General features: G+C 43.1%; 1 protein-coding gene across 7 annotated transcripts in view; it reads right to left on the bottom strand.

Annotated features, from left to right (window-relative positions):
• GRIA3 (glutamate ionotropic receptor AMPA type subunit 3) overlaps positions 1-15,508 on the bottom strand; it is a 144,175-nt gene extending 128,667 nt beyond the window's left edge. For 3 of the 7 annotated variants that reach the window (XR_008204141.1, XM_052673029.1, XM_052673035.1), the window contains exons 1-2: positions 12,928-13,136; positions 12,019-12,177 (exon numbers count right to left, since the gene is read on the bottom strand). Coding sequence is in view for 6 of the 7 variants with exons in the window: in XM_052673029.1 (XP_052528989.1) it covers positions 12,019-12,177; positions 12,928-13,018 (250 nt within the window). In the remaining variant the exon portion in view is untranslated. Of the gene's footprint in view, positions 1-12,018; positions 12,178-12,927; positions 13,176-14,602; positions 14,830-15,386 lie in introns of those variants that run through there. The other 4 variants (XM_052673034.1, XM_052673033.1, XM_052673028.1 and 1 more) reach the window with 3 other exon arrangements.
• Positions 15,509-22,776: the final 7,268 nt, after the last annotated feature.

Below are 22,776 nucleotides of genomic sequence, written 5' to 3'. Positions count from 1 at the left end.
AGCCAAACCTTCGTCACCTCAGCTCTTTCGCAGAGTGCAGCACTCCAGGAAACTCCCTCAGAGGAGCTCTGCAGAAATGCCCAGGCCCTCTGAACACACTGAGCAGGACACAATGGCTGGGTGACCAAACAGCTGCTGTGCCGAGCTAAAACATCGTGCTGTGCTTCCTACACCCCTAAGAAATCCCTGCTCATTCTTATAGCCTGTTGCTCAGAATATTGATAAACTGACAGTCAAAATAATCTTTAAATTGTAGCACTAACCGTGCTCATTGCTAGGTCATGATGTGAAGGACAATTAGCACATCCTGCTGGTATGTCTGTAGCTTAATTGTCAACAGGAAAGGCATGAATGGCATCAACAACTTCTGAAATTGAACATGCCCTTCTGACTGGACAAATGGGAAACCCCCCACCCAGCTGGTGCCTCTGTGGAACGAGTCCAGCTGCAACATGGAAGCTGCCTCTGCAAACAGAAAGTCAATACGTGTTAACATGAAAGCTGTGGTATTTCTGAAACAGAATTGCACAGAGGACATTTGTAGAGAAGAGCCAGGTTCTAAAGATGAATGTATCGAGCTGCAGATCTTTATTGTTTTGATCATCAAAGTCACTATTTTTTTTCTCTATTTTGGCAATAACTCTTTACACCTGCATGGTAATTACGCACAACACTGTACACTTCCCTGCAGCACTCAGAGTCACAAAACCAAAGGAAACCAAAGCGGGTAAGAAGATGGTGAAACTGGTAAAACAAAGTCTCTCACTGTCAGGTTAAGTGATCAGATAGCAGTGCACTACAATGTTAGCCAGCAACGAGAGCTCAAAGGGAGAGCTCCAAGAGGATGCAGGGCTGCAGAGCTGCAGCTGGCATCACTGAGCTCTGCCTGCGGGCTTGGGGGAGAAGCAGCCCCCAGTGAGCTGTGCTGCAGAATAAAGTCGTGGGGTCCTGCTCATCCACTGGGTTTCATCTCAGTACCTCATACTTCCATAGGATCCTTCATCCAGGAACAAAACAGGCAGGACCGCATGTGAGAAACTTAAAGTGCTATTGCCCATCCTACACCCATTTTGCACATTTCCTGTCTGTGGAGATTTCTGATACTGTTTGCAAGTATGCAGCACATACACTGAATTACACAGCTGAATTTCCAGGAAACTGAAATGCCAGATTCATATTTTACATGCAGCGTTGCCCAACCTTCTGGAAAACACAATTAACAATCAATATTAATTACGTTATTGCCAAGAAGATTTTAATTCCCTTCCAGAGAACCCTGCAATAGATTGAATTCAATCCGACATGCACAAGAAATACTCAGGGCTGATACAAGCATTTTGAGAGACCGCATAGTAGGAAGAAGAATCATATAAATCCTGCTTGCAATTTTGTCCAGGAGGATGCCACTTTAAAATTCATGTGAAGATCCTGATGAAGGCAGAGTATTCCAAAGCAGCAGACTCTGGAATCAATTAACAAAACAATTCTTATTAACACAGGGAATCTCCAGACATTATCAAGGAAGCATAAAATCTTTTCAGAAAAGCCTGCAGGGAAAAACATACTTTAATATCAAATTGCATCCTCCAGTGTATGCAGAGATTGAGGGGCTCACACTGCAGAACAGCACAGGGAGAATTTAAGGCAGGAAGTGCAGATAATTTATCTGAATAAAGCTTCCAGGACAATAACTGATTTATGTTGATAGCAATCCAGGCTAGAGCCTAACCAGGCTGCAGGGGTGAGCAGCATCACTCCTCATGGAAAATAACAGGGTGTTTCTACAGATGAAAACAGCTTAAAACATTAGCTTTACGCTTCCTCCAAAAGACTGTTTTGTCAAAGACCTGTTCTTAACTCTACAGTGCCTCAGAAAAGGTGCCATGTTTTTCAAACAGTGAAAAACTATTGATGAAAGGTGAGACACAACGACTTAAATTTCAGAAGGAAATCCATGGTCTTTAATGTCTCCCAGCCTTTATTCATACAAGAATTGCAAAATCCATAAACTGATGCAGAGAGAGAGAGAAAAGTATTGAAAGGTTCACAGCTGCAAAAATACAAGTATGTGGAAAAAGGGAAAAAAGAAAAATGAAACCCTGGAAGTGGAGATGGCATCACTCCTGCGAAAAGCAAGGTCAGCACTTCGCACTGGAGACTATTTGATTTACTCTATTTTGTTTCAATTGAAAAACAAAATCTTTCCTTGGCAGATTCTACTCTACACAGTCTATTACAGATACTTCTGAGACACCCAGCATCATTTATAAAGGGACACTTATTACTGCTGAACGTGAATGTTTTGTTAAATTTCCCGACGTTGCCAGAGGAAATATGTGCGACGCGGCACAAGGGGGCATTCAGCTGGCTGCTGGAGAGCCCAGGCAACCTGGGCAGTCCTGCTGAGAGGTGTGCAGTCTGCCAAGAGGCTCACAGTCTCCCATGAAGGATACATAGGCTGTCACAGGACCTGCACCCCTGCTTCACCCACAGGACTAAAGTCGGGAACATCCCATGAGGGACCGCTCTGGTTTTACCCTTTTCTGGCTACTGCTAATTAATCAGATCAGAAGAAGGACCCACTATGCATCTTGACTGCCTATATTTATTTAATGGAATACAGAGGGGGGTTTTTAATCCTGCTACGGTTGAACAATGAGGCACAAAACCATCTCATTCTCAGTGGTCCCTGCAGCCATGCACAGCTGTGTGTCACTGTGTGCAATTTCTTCTTGTGTTACATAGCACAAAACACAACTAATGCATTGGAATGCACAGTTTTTAAACAGGACACTGTGGTTGTAGGAAGCATTGCTACGTTTACCACTGTGTATGCAGTAAAGCTGTACCAATCCATGCTTTAAACAAAGTAACTTCTGCTCCTGGAGAGCCAAACTACAATAGTGGAAAGCTTTAGGAGAGTTCCCTGGCCTCATTTTGATCAATTTGGGGCTTATCTCACTGCCTCTCCAGGCAATAAAGTCAGTTGCCTGTAGATGGTGTGGAAAGACATGCTATACATACTTGAACTGACAAAAATTGTCTATCCATAAAATCCATCACAAGCAGCTTGAACAATATACACTGGAAAATATAGACAGCTTCTTCCAAAACACACACACACACAATTTTCTCATCCATCACCTATATGTCATCAGAAAAATTGGACAGAACAGGTGCTCTAACATTGAAAAAGACAGATTCATGTCTGCAGAAACATTATGCTAACTGATACAGGCTTCACCAAATTGTTCCAGTCAGGAAAAGAAAAAAAAAAATTACAGAACCCAGAAACCACCATTTTAAAAACAAAACATTTGGATTTATCTGAAAATGAATCAATTCTTGAAGCCTGAAACTATTATGGAAGCTTTTATTCTTAATTCTCCAATTTTCTGGTTGATCCCAAGCTAATCTCCAAAATCTTTTTGCAAGTATATTTGAAATGAAAGACCAGTGAGTTACACAGCTGCTATCTTTTCCCATCATGTCCCAATGTTTCATGTTTCAGTGGTTTTGAAATCAGGCAGCATGATATTCTGGGATATCCAATCCGTTTATAGGATGCTCAGAACTGCAGTGAGATCATATGGAGGAACACAGCCTGAGCTGTTAACGTAAACATGTTTAGACTACCACTGATTAAAATAAGAGCAGGATAATGTCATGCTGACATAACATCCTCAGGTCCAACTGCTTTTGCAGTACCCCACAATGGTAGAGAAAACACTCGTGATGGTGTCACGAGATCACTGAACACTTTGAGTACATTAAACTTGCAAGACAGTTTTGAGTCCCCAAACCAATTCAGATTCAATGCAAGGTTAGACCCTGGGTCAGTCCTTTGCAGATCAATGAACACAGTAATTAGCTCTTATCTAACCGCTAGGCAAAAGGAACACACATGAACTGGAGTTTTCTGACCACCAGACTTCATTAGAATCCAAACTTGGTGACATAACTGATAAGGCCTAAGAAGACAAACCTACAGCTGATAAAGATCAATGCTTTACATGCTCTTTTCCCAAGCCACCTCTCACACTGCACCTCCATCCTTTCCCAAAACAACGAGAACAACAAAATTGTTAAAGAGTCTTTGGGAACTCAAACAAAGAGCAAACAGGATTTGTCCCACAGTGCGACATGACGGTTTCCCAAGGTATGTTCACCAAGGGGCTGCAGCGTCCATCTCAGACTGAGATCTCTGAATCAGAAATCAGATAAAGAAATCACGGAATCCTGCGGCAATCCCCCAGAAGCACTGCCCCACAACTCTTGGCAAAGCTGGCAGCCCTGTGGTTTCAACTATGGCACATTCTACAAACCTCAGTGGGAGAAAGCAACAGGCAATGCTGCTTGACGAAAGACAGTTCTTTCTCCTACCACTGAAATAAAAAGCCTGAGAACGGGTCAGGCAGGCAAGAACTGGGCATGGGCTGTGCTGCAGAACATGTTTGTAGCAATTATCCAGGCTGTGTGGGAGGCAAAGAACTTTCCAGGATTAAACTTGCTCTCTTTCCAACAGCTTTGCTTATTTCAGGTGAAGAGCTGAAGTTTTCTCCTTTGTCAAGTGACAGATCAGCTTGTTGCACAGCAGTGACACATGCTGTCCTAGGTCCATCGGTGGGAACATGCCTTTTTCTGGGAAGGACAGCAAATCAGTAGGAGCTCATTTCCATTTATTTTTTCAGAAGAATGAAGAGTACAAATTTGTTTGCTGTTTTGTTTTTAAGAAGGGCTAGCAGTGAAAGAAGTGATCAATATAGTGGCATTTCTAGCCACAGCTCTACAAGCTTCTCACTGCAAATTGTCCTGCCTGACGCAGGCAAAATGTACTGCTGTATAAGAAATGGCAAAAGTAGCAAACTGACACATTCCTAATCATTCTAAGTGCCATCAGACACTCTGCCATTTCTGAAGTTCAGCCCCCTGACCACATGGGCTGGTCCCAATTGCTTGATGTTTGCATGTAACAAAACTACTGCAGGTGAAATCAGCACGCACCCTGCATGCATCAGTCCAGGAGAATGAAGTGTGCAAATAATGAAGTATATACTGAATAAACAGGCACGGAATATATACTATCAGGAAGCAGATATACATTTCCCAAACAACTGCGTATCATTTTAATGACTGCTCTTGTGTTAGGATTCAAGACAGCAGAGTTATCATGCACTTCTTATATTAAAATGGACTCAAGAAAGTGGAGTCATCGTGCAGCCTTGCATTATTTTTAAAAATTCCTGATCAGAATTGCAAACATTAAACTTGACTGAACGCCAACAAATGCAAGCCCAGTACATGGGGCTGCATCAAGCATTCAGATGCAATCACAAAACTTACGTGATCATGTTGTAAACTGCATTTAAAAACAACTTTCAGCACATCTAAAACATCCACGTGGTCCAGCAAAACAATTACATGTAGGTGGTGAGCTGTGTAGCTCCATGCAGCAGAACAGCATTCAGCAGGGCTACTGTCCAATTCTAGGAGAGCAATGCACCTTTTTTTAGAAGTGCCTGGGCAAGTTATCCCCAGTGCAGTGCCACTGCAGGTTGATCCTTGTGCATAAGGGCTTCAGTGCCTCCTGTGCTGTGTGTGTGTGAGGGCTACACACTGCCACTCGCTAATTTAGAAGCACTTAAGATGATAAAGCAGATCCACTGCCTCAGACTCCACAATGGGGACACGCATGAATGGCTGCTAGGTGGATTCATTGATATTACTGCGTCCTACATTTACTCTTCCTCTTTATGCAGAAACCTTACTGCCCATTTCTCTCTTGCTCTGTGCAAATACGACAGTTTAACCTCTAGCAATTACATCATGGTGGTTTCAGCTACGAAGGCACACGGTGCCTTTGAATGCTTCATATATAGATATGTGTGATAAATGAACTCCACGTGTTTGGTGCTACAGAACTACCTCCTGGCTCCCTGACAGAGTAAGGCCAGACGACACAACGTGAAGCCGTGTGATAGCGACAGATCTCCATGCTGCAATGCCTACAAACAGTCGAACAGTGAGTCTGCTTTGCAGTCCTCCCTCTATGACTGCATGTCAAAGACTCCAGGATTTTTGCAGCTCTGAGGCTTTTGAGGTTTCTGATATTCTGAAGACCAACAGTAACACAGGGCAGGTAACATAACTAAGGGAAGCACGCCTCAGCCTCTGATGGGCAGTGTGACACAAACATGTTGGCTGTAGAGAAACAGAATCCCCATGCAAGAAAGCTGGAAATTGCTTCACTGCAGTGACCACCACACAGTTCCAGAGAAAGTGGTTTGATCTGGATCAATCATTTTTATACTCTGATTTTTAGATTGTTACATTGTTGTAGTGGAGCTACAAGGTCCTGTGTACCAAATGTACCTTTATGACAACGGGCAAGGAGCTTTTAGGCTGCCTACAATCTCCTTTAGAATAGAGGCCCTGGCCTTCCAATGATTATCCTTTACAGTAGCACAGAAACTACTGACTCTAGGCTGCATCTTAAACGCCAAATACAAAACCAATACAAACATTTTCTTCACAATAAGTGAACATGAGAGTAATTTGGCTTTGATTTGAGACACAAAACACGAAACCAAAGTGTCGCTGCTTTAAAAAGAACATATTCCAATAACATTGTAAGGATGCCTAGCCAGATCAAAATTAGCATTCCAGAATGGATAATGACAAAATATGTACTCCAAATGGAGAAACATTGAGCTGCTGGACTGTGACAACAAAGAATCACTAAAGATACATCAGCTCCCTCCTTTCACGCCTTCCTGCATAACAAACCCACGCTTGCAGTGGGACGGCTTCCCACCTCCCTGACACTGAGCACCGTGAACCCAAAGGAAAGAAACCCACTATTTTCTGTGGCTTTTTGGCAAGCTCTGAAGTTGAAACTGTTCATAAGTTGTTGGCATATGCTGTTGGCATATCCCATCATGGCATCTCTGTTTCTTCCCAGAGATAAACTATAGCTGTTTACACCCTTCACCAGGACTTGAAGTTAATCAGCAGCTCTCCAACCCATGCCAACTGTCTCACAGGTCCTCCAGACCCTATGCTATATAGGAAAACTGCACAAATGGATCTCTGCATCTTTCTGAAACGGAGCAAGTAAATGGATCTCCTCGTGATGTTCTCTTCATTCATTCAGTGAATTCACGGAACTTCTCAAAAAAGTGCCCAGCGTTTTCTTCCTTCTCTACAACGTGAGTTAAATTTAATCCCAACATCTAACATGTACATGCATAAGTACATAGTGGAGGAGGAGAGAAAGGAGAAACAGCTCATTTTAAAATTACAAAATAATAAAAACCAATTTAAAACAATATTGTTTCTTCTGCTAACGCTGAGTCAACTTCACATTAATGACAAATCTCCTGCTCTGCCATGAACCAGAAACAAACCTCAGTTGGATACACCCTTTGTCACCCTTTTATCTACACCAGTATTACAAAAGCTTTGGCTCATAAGCTAAAAATAGCTGATCTGTTTTGCCAGAGCAGTAACATACAATGCCTGAGCAAGTTCCAAACATAAAAAGCTTTGGGGATCTGTAATCAATGGAACAACACGGAAAGCAAAGTTCTTTCGGTCTTTTACTACAGTGGCAGAAACCACAGCGCAATCTGTATGGGGACAGTTAGGCATCTACCCTGTGGCTCCTACTGAGCAAAGCCACCAGTACATGGCCCAAACTTGGCAAGGCTGTTAGAGACATCCTTATGCTTTTGGCAGAAGGGAGCTGACCACTTTCAGCATCAGTGTCCTCTGCCAGCTGGCCAAAGAGCACACAGATGCAAGGGAAGCAAATTATCTGCCCGCTGGCAAAAAGAAATGCTGAGCATCACGTAAGGAAAAACCCTGTGTATGGAGGAGTCCACATGTGTGACTGAGTATGCATGTGAGCATGTATATATATATATGTTTACATATATGTACATCTGCACCTGGGCATTGGGAAAAAGAAAAAATGCAGTTCATCTGGCAAAATTGTCTGCTGCTAGTCCTGTGGTATCATTTTCTGTAACGTTCTCACAGAAACAAACTGCACTTTGACTGAAATCTGAGCTGAATCTTCAACATTAAACAAAGGACTGCAGGATGCTAGAGAATGATTTTCAAAGAAAGTCAGTAATCTGACCCCATTAAGAAAGTGCCCATACAATCAGTCAAGTGATTTTGGCAACTTAAAGTAAGCATGTAATTACATTTACCCTCTTGTCTTTCCCTTTTCTTTTTGGTTTCTTAAAAAAGGAATGCCTGCAGGAAAAAAAAAAAAAAAAAAAAAAAAAAAAAAAAAAAGAAGAAAGAAAGAAAGAAAAAAAAACAAAAAACACTACACCAAAATTTAGTCAAACAGCCTTCTGGGCTCAGAAGATGCACAAGAAATGACAGAAGAAATAATGGGACAGGAACATGCAGCCAGTAGGCTGGGTGCAGCTGAGAGAGGGAATCTGCCTATAGATTACTGAGATTCTGCCATCAAACCCCCTTCCTCCCGTACACATCCCATCGCTATCATTACATGATCAACAGATTTTTATGAAAACTAATGCTTTCTTCAGAGAAATTCCGTGGGAACTATGTATATCATTGACTACGCTTCTAAATATTTCTTGAAAACTGTATGTAATGCACGAGCACATTTGTTGGCTGTAAAGGTGTACAACAGCAATTTTTTGCAATGACAGTGCAGAGAGGGAATATGAGATCTGTGTGCTAATGAGCTGACACTGCAGAGGCTAGAGCAGTGTTAGTATAGTGCACTACAAGTGCAGAGCAGAAAGACATACATGGGCTATTTCTAGAGAATACAATCCACAGAACCACGCATAATTCAACATTAATACTAACATCCTTCATCACAGATTGCAATGAAAACGTGAAAGGTGCTTCTAGTGATGAATTTATACCTTTCAGTTGTTATAGCAATGTTATTTTGAAAGAAAAGAGCTCGCTCACACTGAGCTTCTTGAAGAAAACACCCATGTTTTAGCTCATTTTAGACATTCAGGTAACTTTCTTCCTTTCTGTTTTTCTCTGATTGCAAAAAGCTTTCTATTCTAAAAGGTACAATAAATCCTGCCAAGGCTAAATGATAAACTTTAATTCACCTCTAATACGCTGGAATTTTCCTCTGTGTTTGCATATCTTCTCTGCGAAGATATCACACAGCTAAATAGATGAGTAGATAAACACAGAGTGAATGAATACCTTCTGCACGCGTGTAAATTAAATATACAGAGAGAGGCTCGGTGCTAGCAGTGAAGCAGAGAATGCATGTACATGAATCAGATTATGCATCATTTAACTGAAAAAGGAATGAGAAGGAGGGGCTTAGGGCAGGAATTTTCTTTTGCTTCTAAACAACTTTGTTCTCATGTTGGGATACTGCCAAATCAAGCCTACTGGAGGTGGGCCTTTTATCTCTGGCTCATGAGGACACTTTAGAAGAGATTTTTTTTCCTGCCTCGGGAATGCACCAGATTGCAGCAAGTGGGATGTGCAGTAGTACAGTAAAAACTTAAGTCTCTTCTGAGCAGAGCCCAATTCCTACACACATGAATGCTTACTACAGCTAGTACTGTACAACACAGAGCAAAGAATACAAATTATTAGTTGATGGATACGGCCTCACAGAGGCACTAAGCTCAACCCGCATAGGCTACTTTGCCTGATTTCCCTTCAGCTTCATTATATATCCCATCACAAAGTCAGTCACAGCCTTTGTCTCTGGTGCAGACAGAGTCGCTGCAGCTTTCTCTCATATGGATTCCTGCCAATTGCAAATATTGATCAAAAGGTTGTGTGACAGCACCGGAGACAATTTATGCTTATCTTCAAGAGAAGCAAAAATGTTGTGGGAAGAATTCCTTCGTGGCTGCACCCTGAAATTATCTGCCACTCCAGGAGGAAGCAAGGATAGGATTAGGGGCTTGGGAGCCAGCATCTTTTACATGTTAACCATGTAGCATGAGGGGCTTAATACATTCATCCCAATGCACTGCTATGTATGAGCGTTCTGATCTTCAAAGACAATTGCTTGCAGATCTAGCAAGAGCAACTGTTCTACTTCCTTCTTTCTTTCTTTCTTTTAATTTCAGCTACTGAGACCTATCAGCCTAGTGACTTCCATTCGCGGTACTATTTTCTTACCAACACTGTTACCAGATGGTTAACATAGCTATGGCCAAGGTCACCTTTTCATTCTCTTTCTTCTGCTTCATTTTTCACATCTTCTATTTTTAAATAGGTTACTGTAGGTTGGTATTCTCTGGTCTACGGTTCCTCCAGAGGTTTGAGTTTCCCAAATTTTACTACACTGGTAATATATGTGTTGGAATATGCAGGCCTGTTCTACAGAAAACCAGCTCATCCTGCTACAGCCAGCCCAGCTTTCACTAAGCAATGACAAAAATCATTAGATGTCACAGGACGAGAAGCACGCTGACTAAATAATACATGGGCTGTCTCTGAAGGCGCGTGTGGTTCACTGGTCGTGGTGGGATCTGTGAAGAAGCTGGGAGAACTTTTAAAAAACAATTAATCACTAATCAGTCGAGCAGTTTAATGTATTTAGTTCAAATCCTTATAATTGATATTTAGGAAACTATGTGTGAGATACAGCCCTCTTGAAGGGATTACACTGATTAAGGATTAATAGTCAGATGTTTGTTGTAAGAGCTGTTGAGGCAGGATAGGATTAGTAAAATAAGATGCAAAGTATAGACACAATTTTATTTACCTTATTTTTTTCTACTTTACAAATATTTTAATTGGATATAATTAACCCCTCCTCCCCCCCCCAACTTTTAAAGGTCCTACTTCAAGGCCCTTTAAAAAGTGTAGTGCTGCATTAACATGAAGCAGTCACATGGGGGATACATTAGAGTGTCAACCCAAAAGTTACCCAAGAATTTCCTTGCGGTGTACTTCACAGCCACCACATTTCTTGGAAAATTCAAATACCGAGGAAGAATACTCAGGAAATGATAAGAACAATCCTAACCCCAACAAACAAAACTGAAAAAGATCATTCAAACGTGAAATTGTTTTAAAACAGGAGATTTTCAGTACGCTGACATTTCAGTGCAGTATCTCACTGCAATGCCTCCTCTTTGAAAATGCAATATTGCGAGTGTACAAACAGGAATCTTGTTTGTAACACAAAGTTAGTACACTGCACTCAGAGGTCCTTTGGATCATGTGCTGTGTGCTGCAACTACCTTGCAAGGGGACTCCATTCAATTTCTAAAGCCTATGATAAAAACTGCATAAAACTGAATACAGACGCATCAGTAAAACACATATTCAGGAACCACTTCTGATAAAGGAATGCTTATTTAAATGCAGAACACGCACTGGTCTTTCAGAATGGGATTTGGCATTTTAACACATTTCCACCACTCAAAGTTCTATTTTGTTTCCTTTGTTAATAAAGGCTCAAATTATACAGATGCATTTCTCATGCAGAGCTGTTTCACATGATGCTAAGCATTCTGATTCCATCTCTCTCCCCTCAGCTCTAAAGACATTCATCACTTGACAGACTTCTCAGCTTTTAACAGGACTTCACTGTAAGGAAAGAAGCTAATATTTCAGAGCAGAGGAGGTATGTAAGCCCCTCTGCTTCTGTTTCTGAAGGTCATTTTTGATCAGCTGCTCCTGTTTTATTCCTACATAGTATTATTTGCAAACAGCCAGGCTGGAGCCTCAGCAGAGAAGAGATGCTACCTCAGTGGCAATCCACTGATCACAGCTGCACAGTGACGTTAAATGCACAGCCTGGTTGTTTTTTCTGGAAAATAAAACTGAAAACGAGGAAAGAAGTGGTGAGGGAACTTTCCCTAAGGTATTATTCAACCACATAATGCTGCAAATCCACGGAGCCTGATGGCAGCACTCACATTTGTTGCGCTGTATCACATGAAGGAGTACTCCAGGCTGCCAGGGGCAAAGGGAATGTAATAACAGATAACAAAGAAACGTATTTCTTAAAAGCACGTATTTACTTACAAGCATTTGTCACTGAAAAACTGTTGGAAGAATCCAAGTGATCTACGTGGTAGTTCAGATGGAAGGGCTTTTCGGTGGTGTTTTGGTTTGTGTTGTATAACTGCACAGCAAACCGAAACGCGCTGTGCTCCTGAACAGTGTTTCTCATGAAAAGTCCACCTAAGAGAGGAGAAAGCAGAAAAAAAAGAGAAGGAAGAAGGCATTTCAGAGCGGGTTGTTAGCGCAGGCAGCGGCACTAAGTTACATTTGCATATCGCGCATCACGGCGGGGAACGGACAGCACCAAGCTACGAGCGTGCAGCTGTGGCAGGGCGCGCACGGAACGCTGCTCCGAGTCCGAAGTTGGGCTGCGAGGCTCACGCACATCGCAGCCCGGTGCCCCGGAGCCACCCGGAGCTGCAGCACCGCGATGCGGCCACCGCCGATGCCCGCGGGGGACGGGGCGGCGCAGCCAGGGAGCGGTGGTGCGGACCTCCGGAGCTCCGCCGGAGGGTTGCGTGGCACGGGCAGGCGGGGTGCGGGGTGGGCGAGGCGCGGTGCGGACTGCCAGCCGTGCGGAAGCGGGGCTCGATGAGCGCGCACGACTGAGCGCTCCCGTCAGGGAGGAAGGGAAAAAAAAAAAAAAAAAAAAAAAAAAAAAGGCAAGTTTCCTCGCACGCACGGCCCCGAGGCTCATTCGGCCGCAGGTTCGGGGCACGTCGCTGCGGATCCACGCCATTCAGCGCTCCGCGGCACGGGATGCGCTGCCTCAGGGCGCGATTCCGCAGGAGCACGGAGCAAACCCCGGGTCGCCGAGAGGCGGACGGAACGCATCGCGGGGACCGCCGTACACCGCTCCCGGCGGCGGGCGCGGACCTTTCCCCGTCTCCCCACGCTGCCCGGCGCCGCTCGGGGCGGCGGAGCGCTTACCGATGCTGATGGTGTTGGGGAATCCTGCCCGCGCCTCGCCCAGCAGCCCCGCCAGCAGCAGCAGCACGGCCCGGCCCGCGCGCTGCCCCATTTTCTTCAGCCGCTGCGGTTCAGCCCTAACACCGAACCGGCGGCACGGGCATGGATGGGCGCGAGCGGAGGCGCGGAGCGGTGTCAATGGTGGAGGCGATGCTGGTGGAGCTAGTGAAAGGATGCTCCCCTCCTTGCTTCCCTTCTTCTTCTTCTTTTTTTTTCCTTTTTTTCTTTTTCTTTTTTTTCCCTTTCCCTTCCTCAGCTCCCTCTCCTCCTGCCTTCACCCCAGCCGGGCAGGGCTCATTGGCTGTCAGGTTGCCTTTCTCCCCCGTCTCCGGCAGCCCCCCCCCCACCCCCCCTCCCAGCGCAGGGACTTCCCCCAAAGATGGTGGGAGCGGAGCCGGCCCGGGAGGGGGTGATCGATCAAACTTGGCGGGAGGCGGGCGCGCAGCCCTCGGCCCGCCCGGCCCCCGCCGTCTCCCGGCCGCTCGGGGCGGCACCGCTCGGGGCTGCGCTCGGCGGGAGCTGCGCGGCCTCGCGAGGGCCGGTCCGCGGGCTGCGGCTGTCCCTTTAAAGCTGCATCGCCGCTGCGTGTGTGTGTGCGTGTGTGTGAGTGTGAGTGCGGGGCGTGCGCTGCCTGAGGGGAGGGGAGGAGGCGGAGAGCCGGGGCCGCGTAGAGAAGAGCGGGGCGAGGGTGCGGGGAGGGGAGGCGGCCGGGGTCCCGCCCGGGCACGGCTGGGGCGCCGCGGGGCGGCGGGGCTGGGGCGGTCGGGCGGACGGAGCTCTCCCGGGGCTGCCCGCCCCGAGCCGGAGTTGCCCTCACCCCGCTCCGGTGCTCAGCGCCGCGGGGAGGGCTATTGCATTCATCCACCCGCAGAGCGCTAAAGCCGGGGATGAGGCCATCCCCTGGTATGAAATCCGGCAAAGTCTCCTTGCTGTCCCTCGTGCTGGAGAAAGACAAACTGGGAGCATCTCTCCCAGGTGCCTTGCCGAGTTGTGGCCTAGCAGCGGGCACGGGGCAGCGCTGCAGGCAGACGCCCACTGCCTCCGACCGTGTGCCGGCAGCAGTGCACAGGCACTTAGGGAGCTGGTGTGCCTCTGCTTGGAGATTGGTTCCCTGACTGCTCGTCTTGCACCTTGCTCTCTCTGACACCTCACTGGAAGGATCCTGCAGCTCTTTTCTTTTTGCTGCTTTGAGGCTCACTGTGAGAGATGGAAACAGAAAAGAGATACTGGGTCGCTCGGTCCACCTCCCAGGCCCAGGGAAGACTGTTCTCCACTTAATGTTCCTTTTCCTCTAATTTCAGCAGGTCACTTTTCTTTGGTCCTCCACTGTCTCTTTTTTTTCTTAATCTCAAGCTGGTGGGTTTTTGTTCTCCATTCAGTTGCGTTAGGGATAATATTGAAAGCACTTGGCTTTGCATTTGCAAAGGAATCAGCCAGTGACACTGGCTGTAGCTCAGGTAAGTGCTCATGTAAGACACTGGCAGGTGACTGCACACATCACTAAAGAACATCACCAATTCAAACCACTACTCCTGAAGGAAGCCAAAGACACATATAAATAAAAAGGGCATCATATTCATGAAGCAGGAACATTAAACACTTGCATTATCTTAGCAGCATAAATGTGACTCCTTACCTCTGGGTGCATACATTGTCTGCTGCTTGTGTGTTCCCTTATGTGAATCACTCCCAGGAGATGGAGTCTATTTCAGCTCAGGCAGGGGTAGAGACCAGGCTGTGGGGTGGCTTGTAATGTTCCCTGCTTAGGTTGTTAGGCTGTTGTCACTTTATCTCTTTGAAGAAATAAGTGGTTATCTGTAGAGATATGTGGAACATAAATGCCGTCTTTGTATCTATTGCACTCTGAGCTCAAAGCACTCTACAAATATTACCTGTGAATTCCTCTAAACATCTCTCTGAAGCAGAATTGTATTCTTTTCTTGCAGATGTAGAAACTTAAATATCAGTGGAAGTAACTCACCCAGCTCACCAAGGCAGGAATTTTCAGATTCAGAATTGAGACCACAAACAACAGCTGGGCTTTACTGTAGAGCACACCTCTCTCAAATATCCTCCAGTAAGCACAGCAGACCTGACAGTTACAGGCAGGTATGTGAACATTAGAATTCCAAGATACTTGTGAAAAGTTTGTTCCCATAGGGCAATAATTTGCCTTTCTGGTTGAAAGCTACTTATCTTTTTACTGCTCTACCTATCTCCAGCCCATTTTTAACACAGCATTCACACAGTCCTGCAGTCACAGAATCACAAAGGTTGGAAGGGAGATCGTCAGTCCAACCCCCCTGCTGAAGAAGGTTCCCTACAGTAGGTTGCAAAGGAAAGCATCCATGTGGGTTTTGAATATCCAGAGGAGGAGACTCCACAACCTCTCTGGGCAACCTGTTCCAGTGCTTTGTTACCTTCAAAGCTTTACTGTTCACTTCTATTTCTGCTCACTTGCTCTCACCAAGTTCTTCCTGTCCCTCCAGCTTTGTATTCCTGCTATCTGCCACCTCTGATGATGATGAAAAAACATGAAAGAAATTACATTTAACATTATAATTTTAGGACAAGAGAAGACACAAATAACCAGGAATGAAGGGGGCATACGGCAGTCTCTCATTTCCATGAACAGCCAGTTGGATGAGCACCTCATCCTGAATAAAATGGTGGCATCACAGCCTCATCTCAGAATGTTTTGTTAAAAAAAAAGATGATCTGTACTATATCTGTACTATCAGTACTATTAGCATTGTCAACACACACTTCATTTTTTTTTGCTTAGGCAGTTGGTCTCATGGTGATATTTTTGGACACAAATGGTACAGTGACCATACCATACAGATGTTGGAGAATGTCATAGAGGCTTCATCCCTGTTTCTTTCTTACAGTGAACCCAGTCTATCTTAGTATGATTTTATGATTTTATTTGGCTTCATGTGGATATGAATGCCTTGCAAGTAGTTCACATACTTTAGTTGGGATGCTCCGTGACTCAAGTTAATGAGTTCCATGTTACCCAAGGTCATACCAGATGCTTTCCCAAGCCTTCCTTAACTAAGTACAACTGAGATCTTGCAGGATAATCAGAGCTTTGTGTTTAGATGAGTTATGGTGGCCTTGGACACCAGGGGATTCTGACTACTGTCTACCTGATCAAGAGGAGGTAATGACTTATAATTAGCTAACGTGTTCTCATTGTAATGTCTAATACTGGATTAGAAAAATGCTACAGAATGTGGGACACAGTGTTCTCACTGAGCTTTCTGATGTTACTAGGCTAAACTCATGGTTTTTGCATAAAGTCATGGCAAAATCTACATCAGGATTCTGTGACTCTACCTTTGCCCTAACAGCACAAAGCTGACTTTCTAACTTTTGTAAGTTGTATTTTTTCTTGCAAGAGAGAGCTTCAGATAGTGAGTATCTAGAAACTGTTGTTTCTCCCATTACTAAACCTCAAAAGTTTATAAATAGCAATAAATTGTGCTCTATAACATCTTCATCAGTGATATTGGCAGTGGGATTGAGTGCACCCTCAGCAGTTTGCAGATGACCCCAAGCTGTGTGGAGCAGCCAACAGGCCCGAGAGACAGGATGCCACCCAGAGAGACCCAGACAGGCCGAGCAGTGGGCCCAAGAGAATCGCATGAGGTTCAACAAAGCCAAGTGCAAGGTCTGGCACCTGGGTTGTGGCAACCTCTGCTATCTGTACAAGCTGGGAGATGTAAGGATGGAGCACAGCCCTGTTGAAAAGGACTTGGAGGTACTGGAGGATGGCAGCTGGGCATGAGCCAGCACTGTGCACTGGGAGCATCCAAAGCAGCACAGCCAGCAGGGCGAGGAGGGGATCTGCCCTTCTGCTCCGTGCTGTGAGACCTCACCTGGAGCGCTGCGTCCAGATGGGGAGTGCTCAGCACAGGAGAGACACGGAGCTGTTGGAGCATCCAGAGGAGGGCACAAAAACGATGTGAGGGATGGAACACCTCCCTGCAAGGACAGGCTGAGAGCTGGGCTGTGCAGCACGGGGAAGGGAAGGCTGTGGGGAGAGCTGAGAGCGGCCCGTTGGTAGATACAGAAAGAGGGGCTATAAAAAGGAGGGGGACAGACTTTTGAGTAGTGTCTGTGGTGATAGGATAAGGGGAAACTAAAAGAGGAGAGACTCAGGTTGGACATAAGGAGAAGATTTTCACTGTAAGGGTGGTGAGGCAGTGGCATAGGTTGCCCAGAAAGGTGGCAGTGCCCCGTCCATGGAGAAACTCAAGGTCAGGCTGGACCGGGCTCTGAGCACCTCAATGGGCCTGTCCCTGTTCATCACAGTTGGACTAGATGACTTCTAAAGGTCCTTTTCAACTCAAAAGATTCTATGATTCTATAAGTAAACGTATTACCAATTACGTTACAGTTATTTTTTAACTGTTTATTTCTTCATAAAAACAGGAGATGGAATTGATGGGACTTTATGTTAATCTCAGCATTTTGATTAGCTTAACTGATTAATTCTACAACAGACAGCCTACAGATAGGAATGATAGCTGGGAGAGACAGAAGCAAAGATGAAAAGGGATTTAGGGAGAAGATGAAACTACAGATAGCAGGAGTCAAGGGGAAAGTACAGTGTCGGGAGAGGGAGAGTGAAAATAGACATTATAGCTTATATTTTGGAGAGCAGGTCAAAGGACATGCAGTTAAGATTTGATTTGAGAACAAACTGTTGAAGCTCTCTTATTTATCTTTCATTACCAAGCAGTAACAGAGACACACAAATTAAAAAAGCAGCAGATGACAGTTTAACAGAAATACTTTGCTATGCAGTTAATAGCTAATTATTAAGCTGCCTTCTACACGGTATTATTGGCAAAAATAATTATTTTTAAAACTTTGAAGTTTTATATGATTAGCAGAGTACATGCATCAGACTAACTATAAGAAAAACCACAACACATTGGGATTAATATTCAGAATTCATGGCAAAAAGTGGCTGCTGGATGCCTCAGGAAAGATCTGTTCTTCCTATTCCTATGCATGATGGGAGTTTACAGTCTGTCTGTCCTTCTCTGAAAGTTTCTTCAGAGGCAGGATAGCAATCTAGCTGAAACATTGGTTGTTGGCTTCTTTTTTATTATTATTATTATTTGTTTTGCTAAGAATAATCAACAGGTGAAATCCTGGAACCACAGAAACGTATGACAGGTTTATTACCTCGGTCACTGCAGCTAGGACTTTATCCATTACATCCTGGCAGAATAATTTTGTCAGGCATATAGGAATATGTTCTAGCTCATGGAAGGGTGACCAAGATTTGTATAAGAACAGGCTCAAAGAGGAAGCTCGTTGATAAATAGAAGTCATTACTTCATTATTAGAGACTAATTCAACCTTAGGTAGCAGACAGAAATTCTTGCAGCAATTTTAATCGGACTTGAACATGGACTGATACAGCAATAACCTGTATATACTACACTTGCACAACTAAGACAAATGTGGAAACAGTCAGCATGTACAAATGTCTTCATTTTTCTTGGGTTTGTGGTATTTTCAGGATGCATACTTCTAGTCCTAAGAGCTAGGGGGATGGTGGAAATGTAGGGTTATTACAGTCCCATAATGTCAGAAACAATTTATATTACCTTCTGCTTTCTGATGAATTGTACACTAGGCACTGCTGGCAAAACATAGCCCTGCAATTCTTATTTAAACCCTTACTTTTGCTGTGCTCATCTGTATTTATTACTTAAGGAAACAGTAAATCAAATAAAAACGTAGTGGCATCCCCCATACACTGCTAATAAAGTGAATCCACTCTCTTTTTTTTTCCCATTCCTATAAACACTGTTTTCAAGCAATCTTGAGAGTTATATCCAGTTCAAAATATTTTAATTCTGAATTTAATTACTGAAGTATATATTATTTAAGACAATCTCCTTTAGCTGTAAGTAGTGAATAATCACTTCAGATAACTGCTTGCCAGTCAAAAAGCCTGCTTGCTTCCCAGTGTTTATTTGTATATTACTAAAACTCAGCTCAGTTCAGATCTCAAGCAGTGTTTTTTTTATTGAAAATATATTTGGAAAACAGCACAAAGATTCTTAGACATTCAGAATTTACATTTTTCACTGAAGTTTAAGATTTCCAGTTTTGGCCCATTCCACCTAATCACAGAAATTCCTACCCTCCCTAAGCAAGTACTCAGGTATTTAGAGTTATTTTAAGATACTGACAGCTCTGTTAGATTCAAAGAACCTCTGGTTTTACTTCTGGATTGAACCCTTGTAGCACTAGGGTATGGAATTCACTTCATATAGACACTGTACTACAAAAACAAAATTTAACAGCAAAGGAAGCTTTGCCTCCATTAGTTCTGGACGCTGTGGGGTGTTTGTCTCTCCCTTCCTTTGTCACTGGCCAAGAAATACCACCTTGATGGTAAAAAGAATTGCCTGTGCAACTTCCATGAAAATGAACTATTTCTTCAGAAGAAAGAAGTGCATAAAGCATATGTGAGAAGAATGAGCATCACTGGTACTTTTAGACCTTTTTTTCCTCTTACCTTAAGACCTTATCTATCACTCAAGTTCAACAGCATCTTAAGGTCTAACAAAATAATAACAGGAAAAAAGCAAAGTGTATACACAGGGGAGAACAGTCCAGAATCTGAGAAAGAAAGAGAGGAAAACCAAAGGAAGAAGAGATATATCTGATTGTAGCATCACAGTCGAACCCACGGGCCGGAGATTCTGACCTCTGTGTACTAAAAGATCTAATGCACAGTCTTTAAACCATATTTTGTCCTGTTGTGAAGGACTTGCATTATCCATCTGCACAGAGATGAATTCCACCTAACATGATTTGTTTCATCGATTTCAGCAGGATTAACTGAGGATACAAAGATGGCTGCAGTTGTATACACTTACCTTGATGCGAATAAAGCAATATGGTTTTGATAATCTGCAATGTTTGGGAGACATCAAGTCTTTCAAAAACACAGTAGTTTATTGGAAAAAAAGAAGTGATATTAACAATATATATCGTGTTAAAAGAAGTGTTCTTACACTTTATAACATTTCTATTCCCAATTAAAAGTTGTTTGGCTTTGTAACTCACACCTTGTAGCAATTGCACTGGATCCTGACAACTACAGTATAAAATTGACTAGCTATCTGATTGCTCTTTCAGCACAATAGAAGGCATAAGAAGTGAAAAAAAAGCAACCTTGCAAAATGGTTTTGTGAAAGCAATTCTCACCTTATATCAATTTGAAGAGTCTTAAGCATTTTCCAATAGATCTGACATGGTTCTTATATAGCAAATTGAAGTCAACTGACAATAGATTTACTTTTCTTAATTACCTTTTGCAGACTCTTCAGAAGTAGCCCCTGAGCCCCAAGGAGTCCGCAGACCCAATTTGCAGGAAAATAGATATTTATTATCAGCAGCTACATTTTGTTTTATTATCAGTTTAACTTGAAACTACTGCTGAATATAAAAACTGCTAGAGTCTTGTTTTCACTTGAGTTCTATTTTGTCCTTATGAGCAGTCAGGTCCCTTCCAGCCCCTGCAATTCCGTGATTCTGTAATAATAAGTAAGCACTCAAGCACTAACATGAAGGTATGCTCAGCAAACATCTATTTTGCACTCAAGCACTAACATGAAGGTATGCTCAGCAAACATCCATTTTTGGGAAGCTTTTCTAACCAGTGATGTTTCTACAGCATCCTATTTTTGATTTCCAGGCACTGTGTTGCACAGACAGACATTACTTTCAGCAAGTTTGAAGGCATTTGTCTAAGTGTAACTCGCTAGCAAAGCTTAGGAAGAGTCACCCATCTGTCTGGTGTTCATAGTTACCCAGTTCTTAGTGTTGTTCTTCAAATATACTGGGCCAAGTCTTCATTCAGTGTAAAGTACTTTAGATCAATGATATCATTGCTATTGTGGAGTAGTGTACATGGACTCTATTTGACTTTTCTGCAATGTAAATGAAATACCATATTTTGCATGGCACAGAGATTGGCCAGCATACCAGACTGCACTCCTTTCAGCCTTGCATGTCTTTTGTTTAAGAAGTAGGTAGCAGACCTCCCAATCCTTCCAGTCATCCCTTACGACTAAAGTTAAAGCAGAAATTTGCTGTTGTTTAAAATTGATTCTATAATCTTGAACTTTTTTTTTTAAAACTATTTAGCTCAACTGCATATGAACCCCCAGAATAACCATGTCTCAAGTGTGCAAAATTAAGCTGAAATGAGGAGCCCTGTGATTTTTCTTTCAAGTATGCATTGAAATCTTGAAAGACTTATTTTTAATTCTTTAAGCAGTTATTTTATCTTTTATATTACTTTCTAAACATTCTTTTCTAAATGTTACTCTAAATATTCTGTGATGGTTCCACTTTCTAGCTGGCACCCCTCTAGTACTAACGAGAACTGTTTAAAACATAAACTCATTACTGGATGATCAATCTTTAAGAAAGAAAATTATTTTGACTTGTCTGATAGGGCCTCTCAGCTAATCATTCATGTATCGTAGCAGATGCAAAACAACAAAAGTAAATCGAGTAAAATCTGTCTTTTCAAAGCGAAGTGCTATTTCCTTGGTACCTGTGATTCAGTAGCCCAGTAGCCTAATCTAAAAAACATTACCTTCGTTAAGCATCATTCTGTTGACTTCAGAGGTCTTTCATTAAGTCTAAGAGCTCATTTTATAGGATGTGTAGACATATCCTTAGTCTTGAGTTGTGATGAAGGGTAGGGAACAACAGGAGAAGCAAGGCAAGAATTTTTATTTAAAATCTCTCATAAATTATTTGTTCCTCATATATTATAAAGTATAAAATGGAAGAGCACAGACCGCTCTTTTTTTGGGTAAAGTGGCAGAGATCAATCGCCTTATAGTTCTAACTTGAGGTCTGTTGATGTGAAAATCACCCTTGCTCAGAAACGAGACCTTTGCCATTTATACCCAGGTTGTGGGTACTGTCTCTGAGAGGCAACCAGCTCAACAGTTAGTTTCATAGTGATAAACTAGTTAGTTTAAAAAGCAAGACAATTGAAAACTGATCTTATACCTTGTTATCAGAAGGGTTAGCCTCACTCATGTTTTCTTTGGGGCTATAATATGTTAAGTGGAACGTAATGAATTAAGGGGGAAATCCAAAGTGTAATTTTAGACTTGACTTTGAAAGTTCTTGCTTTTGTGTTGCAAGGCAGACCTTACACGTTGCTTTGATATACTGTTGTTATTTGCAATCTAATCTTGTATAATAATTAACTCCAACTGATCCACTGCAGTGCTATTAGCAAAGTATTGGGGCCTATTAAATTGGACCATGAATACACAGTTGCTTTCCTTATTGCTAACATAATTATGCTGTTAGAGGGAAAAAAAAACGAGAGTAATGGAAAGGTGTTGCTAAATAGGGCTCCTTGGTGCTGTAAATTTTTGGAGTGCTGTTACATGGTTTTGAAGTATTAAGTATATGTGAAAAGCAGCATGCTGGAATCTTTTGGAAAACACTTGTTTCCGTTATTGTTTAGGAAAACATTCTGCTGTCAAAGGTGAAAGTCAATGTCAGCAGCACCAAAGGCTATGTTTTCACTGCAAGCTTGTTCATACCTCTAGGGCTACCCGTTCCACATAGCATCACACAAGCCCTCATGCAAAGATACATGTGAAACGTGAACTTTGAACCTGGCTTTGCCTTTAGAGCTCAATTTGTCTTCTAAGTAGATTACTGGTCCTAAAGTTCTCAAAGAGGAGATTGGCTTTAGGGCACACATGAAATCATGTGTTTGCTATATATATCCAG

This window comes from Tympanuchus pallidicinctus, unplaced genomic scaffold (genome assembly GCF_026119805.1).
Source record: "Tympanuchus pallidicinctus isolate F22 unplaced genomic scaffold, pur_lepc_1.0 scaffold13, whole genome shotgun sequence".
Taxonomy (NCBI): domain Eukaryota; kingdom Metazoa; phylum Chordata; class Aves; order Galliformes; family Phasianidae; genus Tympanuchus; species Tympanuchus pallidicinctus.
The sequence above is the reverse complement of the archived record's forward strand: the minus strand, read 5'-3'. Positions and strand labels throughout refer to the sequence as shown.